Here is a 16,669-nt window from a genome sequence, read left to right as displayed (position 1 = left end):
TTCAAGCTGTATTGCATGCTAAAGGTAGCCCAACACCGTATTAATACATGATGTTCCGACTTCCACAGGTGTTTCCATTATTTTGTCCAATACCTGTATATTAAGTTTATGTTTTGTTTTCTTCCAAGATCTTACGAGCCCACCACCGGTACAAGACGCACTACGAGAGCAAGACGGCGCTGATCGCTGACATCATCGTCTACCTCATCCCTGGCTTCCTGGTCTTCATCTTCCTCCCAGCAGGCCTCTTTGTGGTGTTCGAGGGCTGGTCCTTCGACGAGGCTGTCTACTACTCATTCGTCACTCTCACCACCGTCGGCTTCGGGGACTATGTGGCAGGTATCTAATCTGATCTCTGTCCTGCGTCTTCACCCATCGAAAACCACAGCCACCATGGGCGTAACTTGGGGGCGCAGAATCGAAAAGTTCGCTATCCCATAAAAATAGCGTCAAGGATTATTTTGCTAAATGTAACTGTTACATTTGAAAAATTATAAAAAAATACTCTATATTTGCGTATCCCAGGTCCCAAAAGGTTAATAAAAATACCCTTAACTTGTAAATTTTAATAAAACTCAAATTTTTTGTAAGCAATTGCCCCCACTTGCCCTCTCTAAGTTACGCCTATGACAGCTAAAACTGTGTTGCCACAACCTAAGAACAGAAATTTCCCTTTGAAAGAGGCTACAATTTTCCCTTTTCGCCAAATGTTTCCACCATCCAAAAAAATCGTACAGTACTACTACTACTACCACCACCACCACCACCACTACTACTACTACTACTACTACTACTACTACTACTACTACTACTACTACTACTACTATTGTTTCTACTACTACTAGAGGAGAAGGTTTAAATATGGGCGAAGGTTTTAATATGGGTTTTGGAGTTATCAACGCTCCCGAGTGCTGTAGCCTGGCAGAGGCTATGGGAACTGGTTATCTGTCAAGGATAAAGGTTCCGGCGCCAAATCGCAAGAGAAAGTGGTGGTTAGTTTCGGCCTTGGACGCTGTTATAGAATTGCGACCTCCGAAAACTCTTTGCAGGTATGTTTTAACTCGTCGTTTTCTGAATTCTCATCTGCTTTGTATAGGTTATGATATTAGCGGTACATAAAACAAATGTGGGTTTTTATAATGCCATGATTTGTTTGTGAAATAAGTACCACAGAGAGCGAAAATAAATTGAAGAAGGAAAATAGCGTGATGGTCTAAATATGGGCTATGACATGAGGTCTAATGTTGAGATCACATTTTCAAGAAATATTTGGATGTTTTTCTTAATTTCGATTTTTTCCATTCCGCGTGATTTTCAAAGCAACAGGTTATTCATAAATATGAATGTTATAATGTTTTAGCAATAAAGGACTGTTTTTTAAAATTTTAATTGCTTTTTGTGATATTGTCACTAGTAGCCCATATTTAGACCACAATTTTGAAATACATCATTTTACCATTTTTTTGGAAATAGCTTTTTTTTAAAATGGAGACCTATACTTTAGCATGCTATTACATTTAAGTACATATTTCATAGATATGTATTTTAGAGGCAGGTGCTTGATATTAATTTATTTCCTCCGAAAATAACAACATAAAAAGAGGGGCCCATATTTAGACCTTTTCCTCTACTACTACGACTACCACCATCACCACCACCACTACTAATATTATTAATAATAATATTCATAATAATATGTACTTCTAGCAATAATAGTAGTAGTATTTTCGTTTACCCATGTTTCACATATATGAAAAGGTTAAAAATAATAATATACATGATAACCAGCCTTCTCGATACCGAGCCATTGATATTTTGGTATTATAAATCGAATTTCCTCTTTTCCCTATCCACTTAAAATTTGCTCCGAATTGAACTGCAAAGTGGGAAGTGTCCCTTGATACTATAAATGTAGATGTGGCAATACTTTCAGATGTCCATTGTGGATCTCCTTTATCGCACAACGCGAGATCAACTTCGTGCTCTTACGTCAGAAACGAATGCCTACGTTGTTAGGTTAGGTCTGTTGGGTTTGGTTCCCTAAGCATAAATACACTGCAAATGTATTATTTATGCTAAGTGAACTAAACCTAACAAGCCTAACCTAACAACTTAGGCAATTACTGTAACAGTGAAATCATTCCGCGGTGACGTCAGAACGCAAGGTTGTTCTCGCAGTCAATTGTTTATTTGCAAGATCTTTGATTGTGGCACATCCTGTGGTCTCTGCAGGAATCTCTGCAGTAATAAGATTGAGGCAGGGACGTGTTACACTTTCCATTTTATATCCCTCTACTCTTGTTGGTGGGGCTAGCTACTGCTCTATTAGAGTGTAGAAATGAGAACTGAGTGGCTCAATCATGGTTGTATAAGGATTCTTAATGGCCCATTCAACATTTAAGGTTTCTATTGTGAGGGTCGCTTCCTTTAATAATGCTGCTTCCATACCCTGGCACTTTCTCTCGTGATGGGTTCATTGAACTTTCGCAGACTTATTATTTTCTTCTTTCTTTTCTTTGTATCCATTTTCTCCTTTTTTTGTTCTTTCCTCTCCTTCCATCTTCCTTTGTGAATCCTAGAATGTAATTCTTATGGCTTATTCCATCTCTTGTTATTTCATTTTCTTTTTATCCTTCGCTTCACCTTTCTTCTTCCTCTCCCTTCTTTCAGGATTATTTGATTTCTTATTCTGTGCCTTTTTCCTTCTCTTCTCTACTTCTTCTGTCTTTCATTTTCCTTTTTAGTTTATTTATTTTCTCTCTCTCTATCTCTCTTTTTAAACTCCCTATATCTCTTTGTCCGTCTATCGTTTTATTTCTGATCCTTTCTCTTTCTTTCGCATTACGTTTGTCACCCTCCTCTCTCTCGTGCTTTTATTTTTTTCCGATTCTCTCAGCAGCGATATCGGGCGGGGCCACGCAGAGGGTGTGCGTGGCGATCAGCCAATGGCAGGAGTGCAACGTTGTACAGTTAGGATACTGCGGCGCGGAAGTTAAAAGCCGTGTTCTGTATTTTTCTTGCGCGCAAGAAGTTTTCATAAAACTCGCCACTTTAAGGTTCATCATAAGATGGGGAAAGAGATTTTGAACCTGACTGTCCAAGTCCCATGAATTTCCGTCGCCTACAGCGGGAGTTATCGTTCCTTGAAGAAACAAGGGAAACATCACCTTTCATTTCCTTCCGCCTGTTTTTTTCGTTGCCACCGTATTGACGTAGCTGAGTTGTTGTGTCTAGGGAAAACTGTGGGTGTTAAATTCGTCTCGATATAAACAATGACCCTTCATTGTTCTGGACATTCTCGAACATTGAAACTCTGGGTCAGTTTGAGTTCAGCGTTTTCGTAGCAAGGCCGGTGTAAAATTATTCGCTTATTGTTAACTACAAAGAACAGTTTGTGAAGAAATTTAATACAGCCCTTTCGTGCCTCGTAGTGTGTGTTCCGTGTGTTCTTTTTATTTTAAATAATGTCACTCTCGAAACCTAGCACCAGTAGTACAGGCACCAAGGGTAAAATAATACATTGACAAGGGAGAAATATCACATATATATCCGTATATGCTACAGTGATATGATATTATAATCCTGTGTAGAAATATTCACTATATTATTTCACTGTACTCATATATACTGTGCATGCATTATCAAAATAATGGACACATCGCGAATTTTCTGTCCTTCCCTTGCGGTAGCAGTTAGTGTGGCAACAGCGCAGTAGCACTGGCTGGGTATTGGCCGAACTCATGTTCCTTCTAAAAGCGTACGCCGTATAATTAATAGAAAAGTGGAATAGAATTATCCTGCGTTCCACTATTTACCGCCGTATAAGACGCATTTTTTCATTTAAAAATAGGTCTGAAAAACAGGGTGCGTCTTATACGCCGATGCTCAGTTTTTCATTACATTTATTTCTGGAAATTTCCTCTGTTCTGAGTTAGACGATGTCCTTGCGGTGTGTGACGAGAAGATTAAAATGTATTCTTTTCTAGTTTGATCAGGTAACTTATTTGTTGAATGTAGACCTATTTGAAATACTGCAAATTAATAATAAATTCAGTCATAAATATTTTTTCTTGAAAAATGTGTACGAAAAAGGAGGGCGCGTCTTATGTGCCGGAAAATACGGTGATTAGGAATACTTTTCACCAAGTAACAAACCAAATTATTGAATGTTCTAGTGACATGTTTTTCTCTACATTTTTTTCTTTTCCAAATAGCTTATGCTTGACAGAGACTGTTAGAAATATTTTCACCTGTATACGGCATTATTGATACCGTACGATGTTATCGAAAATGACAATATTCCTTTAAGATTACTTTTTGTGTAGGTTACTTATTCTAGGTTTGAGTTCTTGTTTTAAGTTCATTTCATTCACAATAGGCTAATCGGGACTGGACCTACAGTTAAATTGGGATCCGAACAACTATGTGCCTCGACCGGGTATCGAACCCGGGACCCCTTGATAACCAAGCGGCGACGTTGCCACTAGGGCACACCCCACGTATTCTACGTAGAATATACGTCAGTGTAAGTTATGCGTAAATTTCGTGCAGACAATGCATGTAGACGTCGACTTGTAATCCATGCTCCCAACAAAATTCAGAAATGTTTACTAAACGCAGAGGACGTAGAACTCGAGTGTTGACATCTTGAGAAACTTTAGCATGTCCAAATTTGAAACTTGATTGGGACAAAATGCACTTAACCTTTCCCACTAGGCTTTCACAAGAGAGCAGCAGTTTCTTCAGCACTCACGCTAGGTTACTGCCCCTTGCATTTCCCCTGTCCATCAGATGTCGCATATTAGGCAATCGGCGAGCGAGGGTTGCCATAGGCGATGCTTGACGGGATGTCAGGTCTCCAAGTGACCCTGTCAAACGCTTGTTCGTAGTTTCCAGGACAACTGGAGTGTGTGCGAGAAGAGTTGTTCAATCTGGCAGCTGATGTCCAAGATGTTAAGTGATGGTAGATGGTAACGCATAAAGATAAGAGTTAAGTATTGATGTGGTGTGTGGTCAAGCACGTATCCAGAAATATATTTCGGGAGAGTTTCTCTCTCGTTAAAACAAGTGTCTCACATTTAATAATCATAATAACTAACTAGCTCTCTAGCCTTCTTAAACCCGAAGGTTTATGGTTGCAGCAACACACGCCTTCCATCTGTCCCTATCCTGGGCAAGATCAATTCAATCTTTTCCATCTTTACAGATTTCCTTTAGGCCCATCTCAACGTTATTCCTCCATCTTCGTCTTGGCCTTCCTACAGGTCTCTTACAATCAGGTTTCCAAACAAGAATCCTGTAAACTCTTCTTTCCTCTCCCATTCGTGCCACGTGGCCTGCCTATCTAAGTCTTTATTCTAATAATATCTAGATATGAATACATACTATGGAGTTCTACATTATGTAACCTTCTACACTGACCTGTCTCCTCCAACCATGAAAGGGGTTCATTGTGTTGCCTAACTTCACGGCGGTGGTAGAAGTTGTCATTGAAAATTTACTACTAAAATCTTTTTATCGCTGTAGATTTAGGCAACATACAATACGTTTTTCTGGGAAGCTATAGTATTTGAGTATCTGTGTGTCCCATTTTTATTGGCGGTGACTGTACGTACACCATCCCCCTTTTTTCATGTTCATGTTGAGAAACCATGCAGAAATATAGAGAAAGGTTATTGGAGTTCTAAAGATGTTTTCCCACCTTTCCTACAGCCCAGAAATCCGCTCAGTACGGCTTCTGGTCATGGTTCTACAAGATCTTCATCGTGGCATGGATCGTCTTCGGCCTGGGTTACTTGGTGATGATCCTGGGGTTCATCACCCGCGCGATGCGCTCCAAGCACCTGTTGCAGCTGGAGAAGAAGATGGCGTACGGCTTGAAACTCACGCAGGCAAAGCTGCTCAACGAGTTCGTCAAAGATGTCGGCTACATGAGGAGGATCATCAACGAGCTCTATCTGAACAAAGTCAAGGTACGTCCTCTGCCATGATATTTTGTGTGGCGTGGGGTTAGCGAACACGACCCTTTCTTGGGGTTAGCGAACGCGTAACAGCAGGGAGTTACCTTGGGCGAGCGAGCATGTAGACATACCAGTCTCTGTTGTCCCCGAAGCGTCAAAACCCTCAAGGATTATAGGTTGAGTTGGGTTAGGTTAGGTTAGGTTAGGTTAGGTTAGGTTAGGTATACATCAATGTTTGGAAGTAACTATAGTTAATTGTACCATTAGGAATTCTAACTGTAAAACTAACTACTTTTAAAAGTAAGTGACGCTTACTTTTTTGGGTTAGGTTAGGTTAGGTACACATCAATGTTTGGAAGTAACTATAGTTGATTGTACCATTAGGAATTCTAACTGTAAAACTAACTACTTTTAAAAGTAAGTGACGCTTACCTTTTTGTGTTAGGTTAGGTTAGGTACACATCAATGTTTGGAAGTAACTATAGTTGATTATACAATTAGGAATTCTAACTGTAAAACTTTGAAAAGTAAGTTACGCTTATCTTTTTGTGTTAGGTTACTTTAAGTAAACATCAGTGTTTGGAAGTAACTATAGTTAATTGTACCACAAGAATTGTACCATTAGAAATTCTAACTGTAAAACTAACTACTTTTAGAGGTAAGTGACGCTTACTTTTTTGGGTTAGGTTACGTTACGTATACATCAATGTTTGGAAGTAACTATAGTTAATTGTATGTACCACAGGAATTGTATCATTAGAAATTCTAACTGTAAACTAACTTCTTTTAGAAGTAAGTGACGCTTACTTTTTTGGGTTAGTTAGGTTACGTATACATCAATTTTTGGAAGTAACTACTATAGTTGATTGTACCATTAGGAATTCTAACTATAAAACTAACTACTTTAAAAAGTAAGTGACGCTTACTTTTTTGGGTTAGGTATACATAAATGTTTGGAAGTAACTATAGTTGATTGTACCATTAGGAATTCTAACTCTAAACCAACTACTTTCAAAAGTAAGTGACGCTTACCTTTTTGGGTTAGGTTAGGTTAGGTACACAAGTAACTATAGTTAATTGTACCACAGGAATTGTACCATTAGAAATTCTAACTGTAAATCTAACTACTTTTAGAAGTAAGTGACGCTTACTTTTTTGGATTAGGTTAGGTTACGTATACATCCAGTGGCGGATTAAGCTTCCTCGCCGCCCCTAGGCACAAACTTAATGTACGCCCTTCTCAAAAGAAAAATAGTAACTTATTTGCAGTATTTTTACAGGCTAAGTATGATTTGTGCTACAACCATTTCGATAAATGATGAACCCCCCTCAGGCAGATTTGGCTACACTTAAAACTTGCTCAACATGCCCATATGAGCTTTTTGCTCAAGTGTGGTACTCCGTCTAATCCAAGATTTTTGTAAAAATGCCCTCGGGAAGTTCCTGTGAAATGATGAGCCCCCTCAGATTGATTTGTCCACACTTACAAAAGGCACTTCTGTCAGATTGTTGTCCATAAGCTTGTTAAAAATATGCCCCCTCTTGATATTTTTTTTGGATACACTTAAAACTAAGCCAAGATACACACACACACCTACACACCTACACACACACACACACACACACACACACACACAAAGCACATTGTTGAACCCAACTGATATTTTTTATTAAGTATAGAGTTTTGATTTGAACCCCAAGAAATTTTATATAAATACCAAAGCCAAAAATATTCACACACATACACACACACACACACTAAATATACAAAACACACTGCTGAACCCAACTGATATTTTTTTATTAAGCATAGAATTTTGATTTGAACCCCAAGAAATTTTATATAATAAACCAAGAAAATTCTAATATTTATTTTTGTTTAACAGGTACAACAAGTTCTGAGCACATAAGCAGTTTCTGAGGAATACAAGGCAGCAGCAGCAGCAAGCAAATAACTTATAGAAGGCAGTGTGTATCCTATCTAATTGCATGGATAATCTTGACACAGGATTTTTTGAGAGAAGATGTATTTCAAAATACATAAAATCTAAGTCACTTGTTGATGATTTAAAGCTTAGATTCTTTGGCCTGTCCGAGTATGACCTGTTTACAGTGCAAAATGAAACTGAAATGCAGTGGGTGCTTGCCAGTGACAGGCCATTCCAATGCCTCTATCTCAATTTTATCACCAAGTTTGAAAGGCTTGTATACAACAAGTACAAGAGAATTGTTGGATTGTTTGTTAATTTTTATACAGACAGGTGCCATTATTATTTAAGGTTGAAATTGTTTGACAATTATTGGTTCAACAATTGCTATGAGCATTGTTTTGAGTATAGGATGCCCATGATTGCATCTCAGAGTTTAAATTGGAGACATTATAAATATTCAAATAAAATTATTAACAAGATATCTAAAAATAAGAAGATTGAATTTGTTACAACTGATAATGGGAATTTGTACAGTGGTGAAGATTTCAATCCAGAGTTTGTATCTTATTCCAACTATATATATTTGAATGAGCTTGTCATGTATTTTATAAGGCAAAAATTTAGAGATTGCACTTATGATTGTATTGTTGAGGCACTGGGGCAGAATAATTTGCATGACATATGCAACTGTGGGAGAGTTTTGTCCAGCCTCTCAGTGTGATTTCAGGCACAGGAATCTGGCAGTTGGGAATCAACTCGCAGCAGGCAGCCCTGATTATTTCAGCAGAGACAGCAATCAAGGTAAATAAATATTTGCTGCAAGTGTAAATCCCTGCCCATCATAGCCAGGCTCGGGTCTGTATGCAGGAAGAGGCAAGATATTTGTTTGAAATCTGCTTGGGTATAATTTTCTGAATCCTGTACCTAATAATAGCATCACAGCATAACTCTGATAGAGATAAGGACATTGAGTATCAATATTCAGAACAAACCTCTATAAGATATGACAACCTGCAACAATCTGGATGTATGAGATGTTTTATTGATTCTCTATTTTTCAGGCTCTCTTGTTACAATCTTGTTTCTCTCTATTGCCATCACTATAATAATATCTGCCACATGTTCTATGATTATATGCTGTATAGGATCTTCTCATCAGTGTAATAAATTTCCTGTCTTGTTTCACATGCAGTTCCAAATCCCTGCCCATCACAGCCAGGCTCGGATCTGTATGCAGGAAGAGGCAAGATATTTGTTTGAAATCTGCTTGGGTATAATTTTCTGAAGCCTGTACCTAATAATAGCATCACAGCATAACTCTGATAGAGATAGGGACATTGAGTATCAATATTCAGAACAAACCTCTATAAGATATCACAACCTGCAACAATCTGGATGTATGAGATGTTTTATTGATTCTGTATTTTTCAGGCTCTCTTGTTACAATCTTGTTTCTCTCTGCAATATTGCCATCACTATAACAATATCTGCCACATGTTCTATGATCATATGCTCTAACAACATAAACCTGAAAACATATTTGTAATCAATAACTTGTCAGTAATCAATTCTAACAAGTTTAATTTTTAATAGGCTCTTCCTGTCTTGTTTTACATGCAGTTCCAAATCCCTGCTCATCAGTGCTGTAGAAATATCAGCCAGGCTCGGGTTTATGTGTGGGAAGAGGCAAGATATTTGTTTGAAATCTGCTTGGGTATAATTTTCTGAAGCCTGTACCTAATAATAGCATCACAGCATAGCTCTGTCAGAGATAGGGACATATTTTTCAGGCTCTCTTGTTACAATCTTGTTTCTCTCTGCATCACTATAATAATATCTGCCACATGTTCTATGATTATATGCTCTAACAACTTCAATGAAAACATATTTGTAAACAATAATAATTATTCTTGTCAGTAATCAATTCTAACAAGTTTAATTCTTAATAGGCTCTTCTCCTCATCAGTGTAACAAATTTCCTGTCTTGTTTTACATGCAGTTCCATCCCTGCCCATCAGTGCTGTAGAAATATCAGCCAGGCTCGGGTCTGTGTGTAGGAACAGGCAAGATATTTGTAGTTGAAATTTGCATGCAATAATCTGGATGTATGAGATGTTTTATTGATTTTATGTTTCTGTATTTTTCAGGCTCTCTTGTTACAATCTTGTTTCTCTCTGCAACATTGCCACCACTATAATAATATCTGCCACATGTTTTATGCTAACAACTTCATAATCTAAACCTGAAAACATATCTGTAATCAATAACAGTAATCAATTCTAACAAGTTTAATTTTTAATAGGCTCTTCTCCTGTCTTGTTTTGCATGTAGTTCCAAATCCCTGCTCATCAGTGCTGTAGAAATATCAGCCAGGCTCGGGTCTGTATGTAGGAAGAGGCATAGTTGAAATCTGCTTGGGTATAATTTTCTGAAGCCTGTACCTAATAATAACATCACAGCATAACTCTGATAAAGAAGCAGCCATTAATGCAGATATTTGTGAAAACATTGACAGGCAAGACAGTGACCCTGGAGCCTGAAAAATAGAGAATCAATAAAACATCTCATACATCCAGATTGTTGCAGGTTGTCATATCTTATAGAGGTTTGTTCTGAATATTGATACTCAATGTCCTTATCTCTATCAGAGTTATGCTGTGATGCTATTATTAGGTACAGGATTCAGAAAATTATACCCAAGCAGATTTCAAACAAATATCTTGCCTCTTCCTGCATACAGACCCGAGCCTGGCTATGATGGGCAGGGATTTACACTTGCAGCAAATATTTATTTACCTTGATTGCTGTCTCTGCTGAAATAATCAGGGCTGCCTGCTGCGAGTTGATTCCCAACTGCCAGATTCCTGTGCCTGAAATCACACTGAGAGGCTGGACAAAACTCTCCCACAGTTGCATATGTCATGCAAATTATTCTGCCCCAGTGCCTCAACAATACAATCATAAGTGCAATCTCTAAATTTTTGCCTTATAAAATACATGACAAGCTCATTCAAATATATATAGTTGGAATAAGATACAAACTCTGGATTGAAATCTTCACCACTGTACAAATTCCCATTATCAGTTGTAACAAATTCAATCTTCTTATTTTTAGATATCTTGTTAATAATTTTATTTGAATATTTATAATGTCTCCAATTTAAACTCTGAGATGCAATCATGGGCATCCTATACTCAAAACAATGCTCATAGCAATTGTTGAACCAATAATTGTCAAACAATTTCAACCTTAAATAATAATGGCACCTGTCTGTATAAAAATTAACAAACAATCCAACAATTCTCTTGTACTTGTTGTATACAAGCCTTTCAAACTTGGTGATAAAATTGAGATAGAGGCATTGGAATGGCCTGTCACTGGCAAGCACCCACTGCATTTCAGTTTCATTTTGCACTGTAAACAGGTCATACTCGGACAGGCCAAAGAATCTAAGCTTTAAATCATCAACAAGTGACTTAGATTTTATGTATTTTGAAATACATCTTCTCTCAAAAAATCCTGTGTCAAGATTATCCATGCAATTAGATAGGATACACACTGCCTTCTATAAGTTATTTGCTTGCTGCTGCTGCTGCCTTGTATTCCTCAGAAACTGCTTATGTGCTCAGAACTTGTTGTACCTGTTAAACAAAAATAAATATTAGAATTTTCTTGGTTTATTATATAAAATTTCTTGGGGTTCAAATCAAAATTCTATGCTTAATAAAAAAATATCAGTTGGGTTCAGCAGTGTGTTTTGTATATTTAGTGTGTGTGTGTGTGTATGTGTGTGAATATTTTTGGCTTTGGTATTTATATAAAATTTCTTGGGGTTCAAATCAAAACTCTATACTTAATAAAAAATATCAGTTGGGTTCAACAATGTGCTTTGTGTGTGTGTGTGTGTGTGTGTGTGTGTGTGTGTAGGTGTGTAGGTGTGTGTGTGTATCTTGGCTTAGTTTTAAGTGTATCCAAAAAAAATATCAAGAGGGGGCATATTTTTAACAAGCTTATGGACAACAATCTGACAGAAGTGCCTTTTGTAAGTGTGGACAAATCAATCTGAGGGGGCTCATCATTTCACAGGAACTTCCCGAGGGCATTTTTACAAAAATCTTGGATTAGACGGAGTACCACACTTGAGCAAAAAGCTCATATGGGCATGTTGAGCAAGTTTTAAGTGTAGCCAAATCTGCCTGAGGGGGGTTCATCATTTATCGAAATGGTTGTAGCATCAATTACACTAGGCTAATATAAAAATTAGTGAACATACTGAAATAAAAAACAAAGGATAAAAATCAATAACAAACAATTCATTTTCTGTATGTGCTATACCTAAAATTATGTAATGTATTGAGAAATTAAATTCACCACTCACCACTTTTCGTGTGATGCTAGAATATTTGAAATGCTTTCCCAGTCTGAAATGCCGTGAGTTGCGATGTTTGTCTTGCCCTTGAACAACCTGCATGATGCACAATAAACGGCACCAGTGCTGCACGAATATACCAAATCATTCCGCAGAATTGATTCGCCATTTACAAGTTTACGAAAAAAAAACACTATTATTTAAAAATCTTGTCTTACCTGCTATGAGTCTTTGCGATTTAGAAAAATCGTTTTCAGCATTCTGATTAATTCCACGTCTTAGAAGCATGGACGTCCGCAGGATTTTTTCCAGGGAGGGGCAAGGAAGGTATTTTTTCCAGGGTGGGGGGCAAACAAGGTAAATATTCCCCAATAATAGTGTTGTTCCCTCAAAAAACATTGCTTAAATTTGAATTTATCATATTCATGCAATAATTAAGACATATAATTGTGGCTGAAATGAAATTATATGTGACAAATATATAATTTTTGGTTGACTTTCATTTTCCAGGGGGGGCACGCCCCCCCCCCTTACCCCCTCTTCCGGACGCCCATGCTTAGAAGAACGTCAATTGTAGACTCATTCAGACACCACTCGGCAGGATCGTCACTAACGAAATTTGCACTCTCACTGTCACAATCAGGAACTCCTACGAACTGAGGGGACACTACCTAAGGTGCACTTTCTTCCTCCACTAAACCCACAATATTTTCGACATTTTGCGTTTCACAGAGTTCACTCGATGTAGTCACTTCCACTTCAATTTTTGAACTGCTTTCGGAAATCACTTGTTCCTTTCGCCTAAAAAACGTGTCCACTGTACCAAGTTTTTTGTGTGAGGTTGCTCCTCTTTCACGCTTTTCGTTTGGAAGTTTACGATAAGCCGCCCCACTTAATTTTGTTCGCTTCATGCTGCCTGCTGCATAAAAAAAAAACACCAAATCGCAAACGCACTAGCAACAAACTGAATGCACCAGCCAGAGAATACAGTAAGACAAAAACTAGTTGCTATCCACGCGAAAGCTGCATTCACTCACTCACTTTTCAGCAGTGTTTATGGGTTTATTTCTTTTAAGACTGGCATTGTTACAGGTGCGAGTTTCAAGCAATCAGTCTTCTTTCCTGCCTGGCCATTAAAATATGTATTTACAAAAACAAACCAACAAAGGCTGGGCGGCTTGCATTGTATTGTAAGCGATAAAAGCCACAGCAAGGGTTAAAAACAAATTGATTGGCGCCTGAAGGAGGCAGAGCAGACGAAACATTTCTTGATAACACATAAATCCGATACATCAAGGTTTCTTTCGTATGAAGCGAAAGTGTTTCAAACCGTTGATTTGAAACATTGGTTTCATAGGTCTAAATTGTCACTGTGTTCGTAAGACACTTTTTATTATTCTTGGTATTCTGGAAAAAAGATTTGCCGCCCCCAAGAGTTGCCGCCCCTAGGCACGTGCCTAGTGGGCCTATTTGGTAATCCGCCACTGTATACATCAATGTTTGGAAATAACTTTAGTTGATTGTACCATTAGGAATTCTAACTGTAAAACTCACTACTTTTGAAAGTAAGTGACGCTAACTGTAACAGAGTTACTTTTATGCAATAGGAGACTTCTAGACGTAATGTTATCAACAGTTACTTTTACAGTTAGTATAAAACTGAAAATATGTTTCGTCAGGGAAGAGCTAAATTTGACAACTCTGTTTCCAGTCTTCTGGATGCTAAGGTTCTAGGGTATAGGGGCTGAAGCTTAACCAAAAATCCTACAAATGTTTCGTTGGTTTATATGCCTGCCTCTTTGAACGTCCTCTGAAATTAAATTCTGCGTTCGCATAGCATTTTTATTATTTTCTTGTAACGGTTCTAAACATTCAATTCAGAAACATCTACCCCTTACTTTTTCGCCTTTAGATGGCGGCTGGCGATAAGGGATGAGGACCCCCCACCCCCAGGACAAATTAAAATTCTGGCTATGAGTCTGCATGAAATGCCTAAGGCATAGTTTTGTTGTTTGCTAAATTTAAAACATGCACGTTTAATTGCAATTCGTAATTTCTAATTGCACTGAAAGACTTCAGTGTTTTGGATGGATTGCTGCATTGATTTGGATCGAGATGGTCGAGCTATATAGAAGTTATTGTCGAGAGAGTTGATCTTGAGCTTAAAATTGAAGAAAGAGGAGCAGATGCAAGTATAATTCTTGCCATCCCACGCAAAGCAGCTTACATATAAACAATTATTCGAATTAAAGTCATTCAAGCAAAGCTGTCTTCTTGATCCTTCATTTTTCTTTATTTGCTGTAATAATATAAATATATGAAGACATATTATGCACCAGAAACATAAATAAAACACATGTAAGTCTTCATATATTTATTTTAGAAGAATTATTATTGATTGATTGTAATTAGTTTGCAAGAAAATTCCCAGCAGAAAGTAATGGTAAAAGTAACTTATTATACTTTTCACCTACCACTAAGCCAAGCGTCAGGTTAACCTTGCAGCAGGTTTTATGTATCAATCCGCGCGGGAACTGAGCACAGAATCTTCCGTGCCAGTCTTGCCTCAACCGCCGAGCTGCTTACATCGCAGACACTGAGAAAATCTACAGTATTGCCAACCGCACAACACATCAAAACCCGCATGCATGTCAAGCGGAATATATTTGTGTTTCTTTTTGTCTCCTGAAACATAACATTTTAGAAGTACTTTCGGCGCATAAATTATTTTAAAAAATGTGTCATTACTTAATATAAATGCGAAATATCTTCGAAACATGAGAGTATTTTTCCCAGGGGGGCAAACAAGTCACATTTCCCCCTAAAGAGTGTAGTTCCCTAATAACATTGCTTAAATTTGAATTTATTGTGTTAATGCAATAATTACCATATTATTGTGGCTAAAATGAAATTATATGTGTGAAATACATAATTTTTGGTTGACTTTCATTTTCCAGGGAGGGAACGGCCCCCTTGCCCCTCCTTCCGGACGCCCATGAGCATGTGTGTATATTTCGAGCACGCAAAAATAAAAATAAACAAAGATATAAGTAAACAACGACAGGCCCTCTTGAATTTAATGACAAATTATTGTTTTTGGTTTATAAAAAAATACGTTTATGAAAACCTTTGTTACTGTAAGACACACGCACTTCAAGTTATACCAGCAAAAAAAAAGTATGATTTGTTATTGTGGATATATACAATCAGGTGCATTGTCTGCTGCTATTATTCTGGTTACAATTTATGAATCACTTCACTAAACCAGGATTCAAATCTTGGTCTGTCCATTTCTTGCTAATCATCCATCCCTTTCCTTGCACGGAACAGTAAATATATGCGCCTTCAACAAAGACGTCATTGCCGTCAGTGGGTGAAACAATAAGCCTCCCCCTTCCCCTCTCCCTTTCTCGTCGGTTTCTTCAGCCCTGGCGGTGGTTTTGCATGGTGATATATATATAAAAAAAAATCAATATAACGCCCACGCCCCTCCCAGAGTTAAAGCACGTCTGCTCCAAATAATAAACATGTTTCTTCTCACGGGGATATCTTTTAATACCGGGGACATTCTTTTGTAGTCAAACAACAAACAATCGTTTCCTCTTCCTAAACTCAAACCGCAAATCATTCAACACCCGGGATACAGTTCGTGCGCCCATTGACGGCAAATCACCTCACGCCCTGTTTTACTTTGATCTTGTTTCCGTAAGGAGGATTATGCATTTTAAACAACTTGCTTGATTTGAAGAGCTTTTCCCTTCGGATGAAGCCCGCAATATCACTCGCTGAACAGGAGACCTTGCTTGATTCAGCCATTCTCGCCGCTGTATAGCACGATTATTAATCACAATAAACATAGGGTTAAAATAGTGGGATGTGCAACACTGGTATCGCGGACTCCACGCGCTCTGCAACGTGTTCAGTCTTGCTCGACTCGCACTTGGGCTTCAGGGATTCCTCAGCTCAATACAAACTCCAGTTGGCGAATCTGCGGATCCAAGTTCGTCTGCACAGTGATTGCAACCGATCAAGTCCACACCTGCTAATGGATGTATTATTTTGTCTGTATTTTACAAATTAAATAACTGTTTTCTTACAAGTATGCAGTTGTGTCGGAATAGAACCCGTCTGAGTGGAACTATATTCTTGCGCGCACGTTTGGATCTACATATGCGAAAACCTGCTGCAAGGTTAACCTGACGCTTGGCTTAACTTTAACCGAGTTACGTTTTAAATAAGTAATTGTAACTGCAACTCAGATGCTTTTAAAAAGTAACTTTCCGAGCACTGATAATAATTTTGATTTGTTGGTTTATCTCTTACCAAAAAGAGATAGATTACATTGCTTTCTGTTAACAATTGAACCTATACTCTATCCCGGTAATCGATGGAGCAAAACCGCGCATAA

General features: G+C 37.9%; 1 protein-coding gene across 2 annotated transcripts in view; it reads left to right on the top strand.

The window, feature by feature from the left end:
* LOC145980643 (open rectifier potassium channel protein 1-like) overlaps positions 1 to 16,669 on the top strand; it is a 101,173-nt gene that overhangs the window by 75,635 nt on the left and 8,869 nt on the right. For both annotated transcript variants that reach the window (XR_014440866.1, XM_083113678.1), the window contains exons 5-6: positions 129 to 339; positions 5,713 to 5,972. Coding sequence is in view for 1 of the 2 variants with exons in the window: in XM_083113678.1 (XP_082969804.1) it covers positions 129 to 339; positions 5,713 to 5,972 (471 nt within the window). In the remaining variant the exon portion in view is untranslated. The remainder of the gene's footprint in view (positions 1 to 128; positions 340 to 5,712; positions 5,973 to 16,669) is intronic.

The sequence above is a fragment of the Lepisma saccharinum genome, chromosome 28 (assembly GCF_977018435.1).
Source record: "Lepisma saccharinum chromosome 28, izLepSacc3.1, whole genome shotgun sequence".
Classification (NCBI taxonomy): Eukaryota; Metazoa; Arthropoda; class Insecta; order Zygentoma; family Lepismatidae; genus Lepisma; species Lepisma saccharinum.
Note: the sequence above shows the minus strand (reverse complement) of the source record. Positions and strands in the feature narration are given on the sequence as shown.